The sequence below is a fragment of the Aspergillus melleus genome, assembly GCF_016097325.1.
Source record: "Aspergillus melleus strain CBS 546.65 chromosome Unknown contig3, whole genome shotgun sequence".
Lineage (NCBI taxonomy): Eukaryota > Fungi > Ascomycota > Eurotiomycetes > Eurotiales > Aspergillaceae > Aspergillus > Aspergillus melleus.
This window is the reverse complement of record NW_025763372.1, coordinates 3,074,030-3,089,044: the sequence shown is the minus strand read 5'-3', so window position 1 is coordinate 3,089,044 and position 15,015 is coordinate 3,074,030. Positions and strand designations below refer to the sequence as shown.

Here is a 15,015-nt window from a genome sequence, read left to right as displayed (position 1 = left end):
AATGGACTGCCAGTACCATGTCCATAAAGCTCGTCCAGGGGCTGAATACTGTGCCCCCTCTTGCCTACAACCACTGATCTTCGGAACAACCGAGTCCCAACTATCCTCGATGTACTGTTCTCTCTCAAATATCACGGTTATCAAGTCCTTTCTAACAGACTTGACCGGGCTTATGAAACATAGCCCCATAGGGCCCCGATCAATGGCGCTCATCTATAGATAGTACGTTGAAGGACATGCCATTGACTCACCACTGCCGCTAATCCTATCTCTTCTCATGTCGCGGCTTCGGGAAAGCTATGTAATGTATAGTTAGGAAGCGGCTGGGGCGTCGAGTTGGTGGATTATATGACGAAAACGCGCTCTGCGCACCAAGGTACTCATAGTCAGTCCATGCTGGATATAGTGAATCCCATCGCCAGTTGATTTCCTTCCTATAGACGTTGTCTTCCCACAACTGCACAGCTCCTCGGCCATAATTGCTTGGAGCATCCTCAGATACGCTTTGGAAAAACAAAGTCCACAACGCGATCTCAGCATGGTCTGGTGCACAAAGTTAGGTTCAGAATAGACGAACGAAGAACACTGTTTCTTTCGGGGTTCTAAAAGTAGAGCAGCACTGTGCCTTAACGGAACGTGGTGGCCTTCCCACGGACCATCATTGGCTATGTGTTCAAGAATCAGGGCAGGGAGGAAACGTGTTGATGGACTCTTGATGCCTTAACCTGTCTAATCATTTTCTTAAAAGGACATGGAGACCGAAGTATTTTGACAATCTTACACATTTCATATGTGTTATGACACCAATGGAGAGTATTTCGGCAGTATCATATTCGGGCTTTAAGATGCAGTAGAAATAATAGTACGAAAAGGGATAACCAAAGAAGCCACTCATTCATAACATCCCATCCCATCACATCTTAATAACAATCATAATCATAACAATTCATCCCTGAAACAAACATAATCTAGTACTTCCCTCCAGGATACCCAGCTGAGTTCTCATTCCTCTTCGCCTCACCACTCGCCGGGAAAGAATTCCCCGTGCCAGTCAATACCTCGCCCGTCTCGCCCAGATCTCCAGGGCCACGGGGCATGCTGGCGGTGTTGTCGGCGGCAAAGGCGGTCGTGGGCTCGGCGATGCCTTGGTTGTTGAACTGCGCGTTCTCGGATCTCTGATCGGGGCGCGGCACGGAGGGGATGGTTCTTTGGATGCCGGCGTCGTTGGGGATGGAGGTTCCTGTTGGGGCCATGTCGGAGAGAGAGCCGCCCTGGTGGGGGGAGGAGGAGCGCTGGTGTTGAGGAGACATTTTGGTTGTTTGGTTTGGTTGGATGTAGGAGGAATTTTGGTAGAGGTAAAGTAGAGGTGGTAATTTGGTTGGCTAAGGAAGAAAAGAGGTTCTTGTGGTATAAGTAGATTAGTCGATGAGAATAGCTGGCTAAGTCTAGGTAGTAAATCTGCTTTATATGCAAAGTGGTGGATGTATACTTGGTGGTGACATCACCCGTTCCCAGTTCAGGAATCGGGCCGATGATGAACTGATGAGATCAGTTTGCCCTCTGAACACCCGGTTTAGGTGGATACTGGACTGCGTTCCAAGAACACCGTCCAAAGTATCGAAGAAATGCTGAGAATGAAATAGAAAAAGAAAAAGATCTAACGCTGCGTATGATTTCATAATTATCGAATTGCGCGGTGGGGACCCTGGGACGAGTCTGGATCGCAGGCCTGACGACCAAGCCGAGCGGCGAATCGTGCCAAGAATTGGAGAGCAGTCGTTGGAATCTGGACGATTTGTTCGGTGGAGGTGATCTTCAGCTGACAAAACCTTGGTAGATCTCCTCGAGAACATCGCGCTTTCGTTTTCGATCAGCCTGTTCCGCTTCTTGCTCCTCGTCTGGCTCGCCTTCCGGTTCTCGAGACACCCATGTTCGGATCGTGCCATCACCGTGCGCTGAGAACATTTCAATTCCTTCGCCTGAAGCGCCGTTGCCACGCCATGCGAGAGCGTTGATCCGCGCGGCGCTGAGTGCACTAGATCGGCCGCGCATGCTCTGGGCGTTGATCGCAAGTCCTGGAACGCGCAACCGCTTGATGAATGTCCCTTCGCGGAGTTCGAACATGAAGATCTCGCCGCGATCGTCCCTCTCGTTGAAATTTGGCCAGAGCAGCGTCTCATGACCGGCGTCCATCACCCCTTTTGGCAACACTAATGGCGCTCGTTCGGCCAGGTGTGATGAAACGCTATTGCGGACTCGTGGGCCGAAGTGCACGAGGGTGTTGGCGCCCGTCGTGGCGTCCCAGACGCGAATGCGCGCGTCCTGACCCGCTGTAACGAGATGCGAGCCGTTGGAGGTCCATCGGACGCCAGTCACCGCACCGCCGTGCGCTCGCACGTACGGGGAGTAGGCTGGGCGGCTTTCGTAGCCCGGCGGGGCTGTGTGCGGCGGAACCAAGCCCACGGCATCGTCCATATCCAGTGCAGCGATGGCGGAGTTGTGTCCGCCGCGACGAATGTCGAAAAGAATCACGCGGTGGTCGGCCGACGCGGAGGCTAGGATATGTGGTCGGTGAGGAGCCCATGACACCGATAGGACGGAAGAGGTGTGTCCTGGGAGACCGTGTGTGGAGAGACCCGAGCGTAGATCTAGCAGCCGGACAGGCTTCTCGGAAGTGCCCACGGCGATAAGGAGAGGTGATCCGTTATGTGCGGACATGGAATGCGCGTAGGGTGTGCAGTCGAGGTTGAACGTATGCACCGGCGTGATGCCCGTAGGCTCTAGGGCGGAGAGCTTCAGAGTCCCATCGTGTGATGTTGACAGTACGGTCGATGGCGTCGGATCGAAGGGGTATATCGAGAGAGAAGTGAGGGCGCGCGTATGAGCATCCTCATGCGACGACTTGTTGATGGATACGATCGATCGATGAGTATGGGATAGCTGCGAGCCTCGACTTTCTAGATCCCACAGGTGGATCGAGGGATCTGCGCCGCCAGAGACCATGCTGGCGGAGTTAGTAAATGGCATCCAGTTATCGAGTCCTTCGAACTTACAATCGGCCATCATATTGATCGATAGCAAGCACGTTCACGCCGGCTTTATGAGCGTAGATCTCATCGTCGCAACCGATCTGCGCATCTCCTGCGCCGGATCCAGGGTCTTTGCGACTGGAGAAACGAAGGCCGGGAGCTGGCTCTAGATGCTGAACCAGTCGGGTTGTCAAAGCAACGTGAAAATCAGACGGAGTGATGGACCCTAGGGCCCTATTGAGGAGGTACGAATTCATTCATGAGGGGGTTGAGGATCAACCGGAGAGTGTCAGGTTGGTCTTTCTCGCCGTGACTGTTGCATCATCGACGATCTTATCAGCGGCACGGAACAACGTCGCCCCGGCATTCTCCAACACTTTGATGGATCTATCCAAATCGTTCAACAACAACAGAGCAGACGTTTACCTATCTCATGGTGAACCCATCGGATGCCCTTGTACAGGCTGGACCATGTCTCTCGGCAGATCTCCGGCCATGAGCCAGAACACCTTTGTTCGGCCTCCAAGTCATGACGAGCCGCAAGAGAAGACAGCCAACGAGCCTTCGAGTCGGAAACGACTAGCAAATGTTTATGACGCCGTAGCCGGTTCGATCTCCGTGTTCTCTGTTCTATTTCTCATCTAATTTGCTAGGCCGTATCAATGCCCATGGTTTTCTACCCCCCGTCCCTTATCCTTCCAAACACCGGGATACGGCGTCCTCCAATTTTCGCCCCGTCCGTCCAGAAGAAGTCCTCTTCCGTCGACAGAACGCGCCGGTTCGCTACGAAGAGGACGATTTCTACTTTGCGCACGAGTCGCTGCCTTCCGACCGACCTCTGCCGAGCTCCGAGTTGCTCGAGGCTATCCACGCCTACACGGCCGATTTCTACGATAGGGCCACCCTCGATCGGGGTCAGGATGATTATCAGAGCATGGACGAGACGGCATTGATAGCCATGGGGATACTGATGGAGGAGATGGCACGCGAGTCACTAGGGGAAACTGGCGACATGGTACTGGTCGAGGGGGAAGAAATGTCCGACAACGAGATGCGTCGACTGGCTTCAGAAACTGAGCCTCGACGAGTAGGTCGTAAAAGGGCCAACACGCAGAGTAGCCTCCTCCCCAGCTCCGTCGATGAACCAGAGCCCGTGGTCAAGCGAAAACCATCGAAGAAGCGCAAACTAGCCCGCCGAAAGTGGACGATGGATGGGGACGCCGAATTGGACTAAAAATGTGACAGGCCATGCAGTCTACTGCGCATCGAGCAATAGCTTGTGGTTGCTTGGACTAGTCCTGCACCCAACACGAGGCCAGACCCCCTTCCACCATTCCCTGTGAATTGGCATACCGGTGAACGATCGTCCCCAACCTGTATTTGGTCCCCCGGCTCTGGCTCCGAACAAAAATCGTTACGATTCGTGAATCATGTTGCTGGTTGCACCCTCGGGCCTCTTTGGGTGCTCGAGAAACAAGCAATATGCCACGCCCAACAATGAACCACAGGTCTCGCTACCCTGCAAGACAACGAGGGGTGGCGTTGGACTTGTCAAATGACTCCCAAGCAAGAACCAGTTTATCCGCTTGCCTATGGATCCAGTAGGTCCAGTGGCGGCACAAGCAACAGTCGACCTTGCGCTTTGCCAAACTCCAAGCACACGGCTGACCGGACTGAGGGAATAATTCTTCCGCACGACCAACCCTTTCTATCCTAGCCTCAAGGATGCCTGCTCTTTTCAACCAGTGACCGGTCAACGCCTGGTGTCGGCACCCATGGCCTAATATAACCTGAGGCGTAGACTAAGGGTCTTGGCCGTTACATTTGCGGTCTAGAGCGTCGTCTGTGAATGGAACCACGGGAACTAGACCGTCTTGTACAGCACCCCGGACTCGCCCCCGCGTTCGGACTGACTCTTCGCTAACCCCAGACTCACTACTTTGTCTTGGACTTCCACTCTTCGTGACCTGACCTCTTTTCCCGGGCGGCCGCCTTCTGTCAATTAGCCTGAAATCGCTTTCGATCCCTCCCTTCGCCTGGCAGACAGACCTTGGCAGTCAGCGAACGAATCATCACATTCTGCCGGGGTAAATTATCGGACCGGCTGAGATTCGTAGGTCGGAATGCGCTGTGGCGATCCTGGGGTCATTTTATCCTGGACAATGTCCGTGAGCTCGGCCTCTGCGACCTGTTGGCCTATCAGACGAGTCTGCCATTTAATCGCCACGTTTTTGCTCTCCAGGACCGGTTTAGCCGTTACAAGATGAGGGAGGCATCGCTAGGCAGCTCGATCCCTGGACTGAACTTGATACATGGGAAAATACCCGGATGGAGGCCAACGCCGTCCGGTGGTTCATAAGACGGGCCCCATCCCGCATGCCAGCTTCACTTTTTTGTTCCATGCATGACTGGGTCTTCCCTTGAACACCGGACCGTTGAAACTGAACCGAGAGATTGTATCATTATACCGGACAGATTGCATCTGACGCCGCAATGGGGTCCGCAACTTTTGAGCTTGCCGGTCGGCACTTCCCCCGTGTAACTTGGTGGAAGAATCCCGGCATGCGCAAGACCTACATCTGTCTAATGTTTGTGGTGTTGACTTCGGTGCGCTTTCCTTGGTTTGTTACATTTGTGACAAAGTTCTAACCCGGGACAGGCCACCAACGGTTACGATGGATCTATGATGAACGGGCTCCAGACCCTGGACTACTGGCAGGAATACTTCAACCACCCGTCCGGGTCCCTTTTAGGAATTCTCAGCGCGATCATGTCGCTGGGATCATTGGCCGCCTTGCCCGTCGTGCCCTATGCTGCCGATCTGCTGGGGCGTCGAATGGGCGTTTTGATCGGTTGTTCGATCATGTAAGCCATTCTGATGCTTACCTACCATCCCCTGTCGCCCTCTCACAAAGCTTACACCATTTAGGATTTTGGGGGTTGTCTTGCAGAGTATCAGTGCCAACTACGGCATGTTTCTCGCCGCTCGATTCTTGATTGGATTTGGCGTGGCCATTGCCCACGGTGCCTCGCCTCTGCTGATCGCCGAACTGGTGCACACGCAACATCGCGCTGTTTTTACCACCATCTATAACAGTACGTCTCTTTTGGTCTGTATTCGGTAACATTTGCTGATGCGGAATTAGCAACGTGGTACCTGGGTGCCATTGTCGCAGCGTGGCTTACGTTCGGCACCAACAACATCAAGAGCGACTGGGCTTGGCGGGCCCCGACCATTGTCCAGGCGGTGCCTTCGGTTCTCCAAATCATCTTCATTTGGTTCGTGCCGGAGTCGCCTCGATTCTTGATCTTCAAGGGCAAGAACGAGCAAGCGCTGAAGGTGCTAGCCGACTGCCACGCCAATGGCGACCAAATGGATGAGGTGGTCCAATTGGAAATGAACGAGATTAAGGAGACCATCCGACTGGAGAAGGAATTTGAGAGCAGCAACTGGACGGAGCTGATCCGCACTAAGGGCAACCGTCACCGTATGATCATCTGTATCTCTGCCGGCCTGTTCTCGCAATGGTCGGGTAACGGCCTGGTGTCGTACTATATCGCCAAGATCCTGGAGTCGATCGGCTACACCAGCTCCGTCGAGCAGAACCTGATCAACGGCTGTCTTCAGATCATGAACTTCATCGTCGCTCTGACGATGTGTTTCTTCGTGGACAAGATCGGTCGTCGCAAGCTCTTCCTCGTCTCCACTGCTGGCATGCTGGTCGCGTTCATTGTCTGGACAATTTGCTCCGCTCGCTATGATATCTCGCATACGTCCGGAACAGCCAACGCGGTCATTGCTATGATCTACGTCTACTACCTCTTCTACAACATCGCCTGGTCGGGTCTTCTGGTCGGATACACGGTGGAAATTCTCCCGTACAGTATCCGTGCCAAGGGCATGACAGTGATGTGGTTCTGTATTGACGCTGCCCGTAAGTTTTCCTTGACGTGTTTATTGTGCCTCGAATGATACTGACCCGAACAGTCTTCTTCAACCAGTACATCAACCCTATCGCGCTGGACAACATCGGCTGGAAATACTACATCTTCTACTGCGTGTGGCTGGGCTTTGAGCTGACCGTCGTCTGGTTCTTCTACATCGAGACGCGCAAGACCCCGCTGGAAGAAATCGCCAAGTACTTCGACGGCGACAAGGCGATGGTCGGAGGTGTCGCGGGCACCGAGAAAGCCAAGGAGCTGGTGACGACGCTGCACTTCGAGGAGACGGTGACCAGCGAGACCGGGAAGGATGGCGGCGTGGTCAACGAGAAGTCCGTGTAGCTTACCAGCTATCTGGGCGTTGCTTTTGTGATGTGTCTCGTTCTGTCCTGGCGGGTACTAGTTTTTACTGCAATCTATATAATCCAGTTCATACGCAATCCAATTAAGCGGTTTTAATGCAACCAGTCCCTGCGTCCTCGTAGATGTGCATCCGGCCTGAGGAACAGACCCTAATTAGGTCTTGTGCGATCACCTGTTGGGAACAGGACCGGGTGGCATGACCTGAGCTCTCCCACCTCGACCTCCCGAGTATCTTCCTTGTCCTCGTCCGACATCCGACTTTCATCGATCGATCCATGTGAACGCATCAAGCCACTGGACCGGATTGAACGACCGGTTCGGTGGGCACAGTCCCGAGAAGACCCTCTACGCAAAAGACAACCTAGCATCGCAATCATGGTGTGTCCATCCTCACCTCCATCCCTAGCCCCCTCTCCTCCATACTACACTACACACTCCACCTAATCCCAGGAAATATAAAAAAAAGAAGATGAAAACTAAACAAAAAAGATAGCCCCCCAAACTCCCCCGCAGCACAAAACAATCCCTCATAATCACCTACCTCCAAACAACCCAAACCTGCCACACGCTGAAAGAGCTCGAGAAAACACTCCCCCCGGTCGCCTCGATCCCCGGGATGCAAGTGAAAGAGTACATCCAGGAACTGGTGGACGAGAACCGGATCCGCGTGGAGAAGATCGGCAGCGGGAACTGGTACTGGAGTTTTGCGGGGGACGAGCGAGGCGAGAAGGAGCGGGCGCGGAACGAGGTCAAGAATGAGGTGGAGCGGGCACGCGGTGGGTGGGAGAAGATGGCGGGCAGGTTGGCGGCGCGCAGGGGGGAGATGCAGCGGGAGCGGGAGGAATTGGGTTCGATGATGGGACAACAGGGGGAGGAGGTGGAGGTGTTGAGGGGGGAGTTGTTGGGGAGGAAGGAGGTGTTGGAAAGGGAGTGGAAACGGGTGAGAGAGGAGGTGATGATTATGAATGATGGAGAAGAGGGGAAGAGCGTTATGGAGATGAAGGCAGAGACGGAGAGATTCCGAGCGGAGGCGCAGATGTGGACGGATAACGTTTACGTGCTGGAAGGATATCTGCGTCGCCTCGCAGGGGGGGATCGGGACATTATCACGGCGGTGCAGCGCGAGTGTTACGGGGAGGAGTACGTGGAGGGGGAATTGCGCGAGATGAAGATGGACTATTGAGTAACTACGAACTACGGAGTAGTTAAGAGGAAATGACAGAAAAGATTAATAAGATTATCAGCAAAAGAAGTGGAGGCGCCGAGAGAGACCCAAGAGAAGCTTGACTTCCGGCTGGCGACTTCCGTTGGCTTTTCCTTTCTCCGCTTATCGCGAACCTGTTCTGTTCTGTTCTCTCTTTCTTCATCTCCCCTTCGTCTCCCCCCATCCCGACTCCCTCTTCTCGTCTCTCGTCGCTTTTCTCGCTCGCCTTCTCTTCTGAGTCGCGTCAACCGGTCCGACCGCCTCTCCCGAACGCCTCCCTCAGACCAGACCAACACCTCTCGCTCTCTCTCTCTCTCCCTCCCCTCTCACTCCATTCCATCCACGGAGGGGATTAACCCGATCGTCGACCCTCCTCGTCTCCCCGTGTTTGACGGTCTATAATACTGCGAGAAATGATGCCGCCGTGTTCCTTTTGTCCTGACTCTTAACGTCTTTCTCTCCCTATCTCCCTTCGCAACTCGATCCCTCGATCACTCGTCCCTCCCCTCGATCGGATACCTTCGCCGATCCACCTCCGCGGGTTCCGACCAAGAAAAGACAGAATCAACAAGGCAATATCTACCGGGAACGAGGGACAAAACACAAAAAAGGAAAAGAAAAAGAAAAGAAACGAAAAAGTCAAAAGACCAGCGCCAATCGCGTGAGCTGCAGGGTTTCCCCGTGGGTGGTGTCTTTGCGCCCGACGCTTACATCGGGGCCTGGTGGGATTGATTGCCCGAATCTCCCGACGTGTTCGGTGCATTCGACGCAACGGAGCCTCTCTGTCTGGGTCCTCTTGTCTCTTATCTCCCTGACTCGGAGACACCTGCCAGCCCACTCCCTCCCATCCTCGGTCGTTCATTCATTCACGACTGGGGGGTTGGTGGAGATTTTCCCCGGCTTGTCTTGGGATCTCTCATTCTTCGGCGTGGATCCTCGTCACTCGCAACTTTCTTTTCTCTCCTCCCTCCCCCTTGCTTGTCTCCGCGTCAGTTCTGGCTTGGTCCATTGACGTGGGAAATCTTGAAGTCGTCTTGTCTCATTCTTTGCTCCTTGTCGCTCTTGGCTTCTTTTCGCCTCCCTTTCCTACGTCTTAGTTGACTTCTTTCTTCTTTCTTCATTTTACGTCTGTCTATTTGTTATAGTCTTGATACAACATACCTCCACTGCACACCCTCTTCCTTCTTGTATGGATTGAGTGAGGTGTGACTGTGGGTCATGTCCGTCAACTCTCCCCCCGCCCAACCCTCCTCCTCGCCGCTCGGTCGGAATCGCAGCTCCCTGCTGTCCCGGTTTTGCTCGCCCTTTTCACAACGGAATCGCAGCATCGCCGATTACTATATCGAACCCGACGATCCCTGGCGCTCCTACTTCCCCGGTGATGTGATCAAGGGCACCGTCGTCCTCACCGTCGTCCGTCCCGTTCGCATCACACATCTCGTCATCTGTTTACACGGCTTTGTCAAGGTTTTTAAGAACACCGTCCCGTCGGGAGAGGCTTCTCCGGACGCGGGATTTTTGGGTCCTGGACGCGGGCGTCGAGGCGCAGAATATTTGGGCAATGGATTGGCCACGTTATTTGAGAATGAGGATGTCCTCTGCGGAGAGGGTCGCCTTAAGGAGGGGGTCTACAAGTTCCGCTTCGAGATGTCCTTTCCGCCGTTCGCCTTGCCGAGTAGTATCAGTGTGCGTGTTGGCTTGCCGCCCTATTCCTTCTGTTTTGGTTGTTCTCCGCGGTTTGACTGACTTTTCTGTTTGGTGTTGGTCTAGTTTGAAAGAGGCACCATTACTTATATGCTTACGTCCACCCTAACCAAACCCACGACCATGAACCCTACCATATCCTGCCGAAAACGCGTGAATTTGTTGGAAAATATCGACATAGCCCCTTTTCCAGCCCCGAGAGCCCGCGTGGTCACCCTAGAACCGGTATCCAAACGATCGAAATCCAAGGCGAAGGGCAGATCAGGAGAATCGGACACCGCGCAGGACTCGACGTCACTAGAGCCGTCGGTCAACGGTACCAACGGCACCGCCGGTTCCGCCGATAATCGACCCCCCCTCAGTCCCGCGCCGAGCAACGTGAGCTCGTCAAGTCGCTTGAGCAACAGCAGTCAGAGTTTCCAAATCGCCAGCGATCCCAGCTCCTCCACCAGCACGGGGATGCGGAATAGCGAGGGCCGGAGTACCACACCTTCCATCGCGGATAAGACGATCACCGCCAAGACGGAGGTATTGCGCGCGGGCGTGCTACCCGGAGATACGCTTCCCATCAAAGTCACCATCAACCACTGTAAACAAGTGCGCAGCGCGCATGGCATCATCGTCACTCTCTATCGCCAGGGACGAATCGATCTACATCCGGCCATCCCCATCGGCACGTCGGCGGACGGCAAAAAGCCAGTCTACGAGGACTATTACCCCCGATCGCGGACGGGGCTCGGGGGTCTGACGATCGGGACGAGTCGCACCAGCAGCGTCTTCCGGAAGGACCTTACCCAGACTTTTGCGCCTTTGGTGGTAGACCCGTCGAATCTCACCGCCGTCGTCAAGACGTCCATTCGCATACCTGAAGATGCCTTCCCCACGATCACGCGCACGCCGGGCAGCATGATCAACTTCCGATACTACGTCGAGGTGGTGGTGGACCTGCGGGGCAAGCTGGGCTCCCCCGATCGCCTCCTACCACGGTTCAATTTGATGACTTCGGGGAGCAACTTCTCCCCGAGCGGACAGATCTTGAATCCGGCCGATTCCAACAACAATAACGTGATCACCGCCAACTGGGCCGGCAACATCCTGGATACCGACCAGATCCGGCGCGAGAAGGGCGTCGTGGCCGTTGCCTTCGAGGTAGTGATCGGCACGCGCGATTCGCGTCGGCGGAAAAGCCAGACAAAGCGCACGTCGTCCACGGCGGCCATGTCGGACCTCCAATCGTCGCAACCGGCGGAGGTGGACGGCTGGCTCTCCGACCAAAACCCCATGCCCACGGCCGACACGGAGCAACAACGTCCGGCGCAGGAGGACTATGGGTTCCCTCAGGAACTGCAATGGGCGGATCACGTAGAAGAATCGCAGACTCCCCCGCAACCATATCAGTCCTTGGGACAAATGGTGTCGACGCCGCAATTGGAAGAACCGGGCGACGAGAAAGCCCGGATGCGCCGTGCCGAACAGACACTGTTGCCTAGTCAGCCGCCGGACGAGCCCGAGGCGGGACCGTCGACGGAGATGGTGATTCCAACGGCGCCTGTGTTACCCGAAGATGATCGGGTCCAAGATTACCATCATCTGCCATCCCCGGCGGAAGAAAGCATGCCGCCCGGCTTAATGTCGGCCGAGTCCGTGCACACCGTGGTGCCTGGCAGCAGCGCGACGGCCGCCGACGCAGAGGCGGCGGAAAACCCTGTCGATGACAAGCAGGAAATGGAGCGACAACGACTCATGATGGAGGCCAGTGCTCCGGGCGACGTTGAATCGCCGTCCACGCATACGGAATCGGCCGACGGGCCGAGTGCGCCGGTCTTCCATGATGATGGCGATCACCAGTTGGTTGGGGGTATGGCGCATGGCGATGAGTCTCTCCCACGCTATCAACGATAGTCTGAAGTTAACACAGAAAAGCAAGGAAGAGAAGGAAGCACCGGTTTATATGAATTGATGGGTTTGATTAGGGGTTTTGTTTTTGTTTCTTTATATTATTGGACTTGAATATCTGGATTTGCATTTACGGTTGGGATAACCGGGAGATACCACCTATATGTTTGAATATCGCACCTGATTGTTTTGATTGATTGACTGGTTGTTGGAGAGAGCGATTGGAGTGGATCGAAGTAGATGCGAGGCGTTTCGGGTAGACGGGCATCGCTTGTCGACATGAAGCCTGTATATACTAGGTATAGGATATCAATAGTGACACCTTCACTCTCATTTCCCACTCTATCACTCTTCATTAATTGTCATAAAATCTCCAGTTGTTATCACGATAACGGAGGATAAGAGCCAATGCTAAAGCGGCGAGAGTGGCTTACCCGGCCGGACCGTCTTGGCATTTGGCCCCAAATCGCGACTTTATCTCATCTCCATCGGCTCTTTCTCATCTTCGTCTTCCCTCTTCAAACCCGTCAACGTCAACGTCCAGACCAGACCGTCGCCATCCACCATGGCCTTCCGCCCAGGGTCCTTTGCGACCTTTCTCATCGTCTGCCGTACGTCCCTCCCCCTCCCTTCCCCTCCTAACTCCAAACCACTAACCAAAAGAAAACACCCCAATAGCAACCAGCTTCTTCCTCGGCATCATCTTCTCCCTCTTCCCCTACGACTACCCAATCCTATGGTCCACCTCGCCCACCCCCGCCTCCCACTACGACTACTTCGAATCACATCTCCGCTTCCTACACGCGTCGCCCCCTCTGATCCCCCGAATCCTCCACATCGTCATCTTCCTCGGCCTCGCCGGCCTCATCACCAAACTCTACCGCCCCTCGGAGTCAAACATGCTCTTCGACGGCGCGTCGCTGGTCCTCTACATGTGCGGCATCACGGTCTACATCGCCAACATTGTCAAGGGCCTGCGTCTGGTCCAGGACGGCGTGTATGGGGATGATTTGCTGGGAGGCGTGGAGGGGAAGGCGGCGTTGGAGGAAGGGGAGCAGATTCTCGGGAGGGAGGACTCGTTGAAGGTGTTGGCGGCTAGTAATACGATTTTGGCGCTTGTGTTGGTGGGTGTGCTTGCGTTGCAGGCGGGGCAGTGGTATGCCGAGAGGAAGGATCAGATTGAGGCGGAGAGTTTCAAAGGGGGGAAGAAGGGGGGTGAGGAGAATAAGGAGAAGGAGAAGGAGAAGGAGAAGAAGAAGAATTGAGTGGGGGAGCGGTTGGTTTGATTTGTGTTATGGTATGAGGGTTGGATTGACTTGATGGGGAATGGGTGGTTTGCTTGTTTTCTTCTTTCGCGTGGGATTGAGATTGAGGATGGGTTTGTTGGTGGATCGATTCATGTATGACAGAAGTGGATGTTAATGGGTACTCTTTTCTCTCCTGGGGTCTAGGTTTTGTCTACTGGGTATACTGTAGGGTTTATTGCGGGTTATTCATGGATGGACGGATAGTCCAAAACTTGACCTCTATGGCTGTTTGTCTGCTTGTCTGTTCTTCAGTTCCTCTGCTCGTCTGTCAAAACATTCATCCTAGGTTAAGTTGCGGGAAAGACCTACTACTTCTGCTATGTGTTTTGAAATGATCTTTTTAAAGTCAACGTTGATACAAACCATCAATATCCAACACTATTCCCTCAATTTTACTGCTGATGGCCGGTTGTTCCAATCAGTGTATATCGTATCGGCGAGATGTCAAATACAATGTGGAGCTCCGTGACAAGCCTAGATTGGGACAGCCAGACAGGTATACCACTGAAGACTAGACCTTCAAGGAAAAGACAGGAAGCCCGACACAGAAAGACAGAGTTACCACTACCACGTCGGAATCCAGATCCAAGATCAGCACAGCTTCCTAATATCCATCAATGACGTCGAGGTCATAAGACGCGCATAGACGTCCCTCATCCAACAGCGCAAACGCACCTGTCTGGCTGTACGTAGTAGATGTGATACAACTCCAACGGCATGCATTTAGTCCAAGTCACGGATGTGGCTCGATATCACCAACGGCGTGTATTTCCTCCCAGACCCAGGACAATAACCAGTATCACCTGCAGGGAACGGCATGTGGAAAGCAAGAAAGAGACCAACGTCCGCCTTGACCCCTCATAACGGTGCACTATGGAACAGTAGAACGCTCCGAATCCGCCACACAAGCGCGCTGGAACCAACAATATGCACGAGGTCGAACCTGTCAACATGCATGGCGTTTCGCGGACTTCAATCACGGCGTTAAAAGTATGCAGGTTGGTGGTGTGGGTAGGAGGGATGAATTCTCACGAGTTGTTGATCCTTCGAGAATAGCCTACAGGAGGGGGTAAATGGCTGGCCAATGTCTGTCTTTTTCAGGAAACCAACAGAAGATGACAAAAATATGCATGTTGCATGAAGCCCTGTGAATGAGGCACAGTAAGGAGGTCTGAACGGCGTCTATGTCTCGCCTCCAGAAATGCCAGACATTAACCGTCGACCGAAAGTTGCGATCGAACCAGAGTAAGATCCCACGCTATGCAAGCCATCACTCGTCCTGGTGACATACAGCGTCAAATTCTCGCAACATTTGCGTCTCGGCATGTGATATGTATGCTGTAGGTATGATCATGGCGAATGACACAAAGACAATATTTGAGAGGCCGACTCACCAACACAACACCATCATGCACGACATCCCGCCGAAATCTCTACCGCATGTGCATATAGCGTCCAACCGTCGTGACGGCGTCTAATCTCTACAGATGCGGTACGCAGTGATGTGATATGCGCATGGAAACGCCGTGCCAAGAGGTGCGTAGGAGTCATAATTCCGATCCCTAGCTGC

At 53.9% G+C, this 15,015-nt stretch overlaps 7 protein-coding genes across 7 annotated transcripts; 5 read left to right on the top strand and 2 right to left on the bottom strand.

Moving 5' to 3' along the window:
* Nucleotides 1-968: 968 nt before the first annotated feature.
* Nucleotides 969-1,310, bottom strand: LDX57_006121 (uncharacterized protein; the record flags this gene model as incomplete). The annotated part of the gene is made up of 1 exon (XM_046087813.1): nt 969-1,310. One exon carries the CDS (start codon nt 1,308-1,310, stop codon nt 969-971), a length of 342 nt encoding a protein of 113 aa, XP_045943781.1.
* Nucleotides 1,311-1,815: 505 nt separating this feature from the next.
* On the bottom strand, nt 1,816-3,286 carry LDX57_006120 (WD repeat protein; the record flags this gene model as incomplete). The annotated part of the gene is made up of 2 exons (XM_046087812.1): nt 1,816-3,004; nt 3,054-3,286. 2 exons carry the CDS (start codon nt 3,284-3,286, stop codon nt 1,816-1,818), a joined length of 1,422 nt encoding a protein of 473 aa, XP_045943780.1.
* Nucleotides 3,287-3,500: 214 nt separating this feature from the next.
* Nucleotides 3,501-4,263, top strand: LDX57_006119 (uncharacterized protein; the record flags this gene model as incomplete). Its single annotated transcript, XM_046087811.1, has 2 exons — nt 3,501-3,636; nt 3,683-4,263. The coding sequence occupies 2 exons, from the start codon at nt 3,501-3,503 to the stop codon at nt 4,261-4,263; spliced, it is 717 nt and encodes a 238-aa protein (XP_045943779.1).
* Nucleotides 4,264-5,522: 1,259 nt separating this feature from the next.
* On the top strand, nt 5,523-7,576 carry LDX57_006118 (hexose transporter protein; the record flags this gene model as incomplete). Its single annotated transcript, XM_046087810.1, has 5 exons — nt 5,523-5,636; nt 5,689-5,894; nt 5,959-6,125; nt 6,176-6,964; nt 7,018-7,576. The coding sequence occupies 5 exons, from the start codon at nt 5,523-5,525 to the stop codon at nt 7,311-7,313; spliced, it is 1,572 nt and encodes a 523-aa protein (XP_045943778.1). The 3' UTR covers nt 7,314-7,576.
* Nucleotides 7,577-7,709: 133 nt separating this feature from the next.
* Nucleotides 7,710-8,517, top strand: MND1 (putative GAJ protein; the record flags this gene model as incomplete). The annotated part of the gene is made up of 2 exons (XM_046087809.1): nt 7,710-7,712; nt 7,828-8,517. 2 exons carry the CDS (start codon nt 7,710-7,712, stop codon nt 8,515-8,517), a joined length of 693 nt encoding a protein of 230 aa, XP_045943777.1.
* A 1,239-nt stretch (nt 8,518-9,756) lies between these two features.
* rim8 (pH response protein PalF) lies at nt 9,757-12,144 on the top strand (the record flags this gene model as incomplete). The annotated part of the gene is made up of 2 exons (XM_046087808.1): nt 9,757-10,224; nt 10,309-12,144. 2 exons carry the CDS (start codon nt 9,757-9,759, stop codon nt 12,142-12,144), a joined length of 2,304 nt encoding a protein of 767 aa, XP_045943776.1.
* Nucleotides 12,145-12,703: 559 nt separating this feature from the next.
* Nucleotides 12,704-13,403, top strand: CSH3 (putative secretory component protein shr3; the record flags this gene model as incomplete). Its single annotated transcript, XM_046087807.1, has 2 exons — nt 12,704-12,749; nt 12,817-13,403. The coding sequence occupies 2 exons, from the start codon at nt 12,704-12,706 to the stop codon at nt 13,401-13,403; spliced, it is 633 nt and encodes a 210-aa protein (XP_045943775.1).
* Between the last annotated feature and the right edge of the window lie 1,612 nt (nt 13,404-15,015).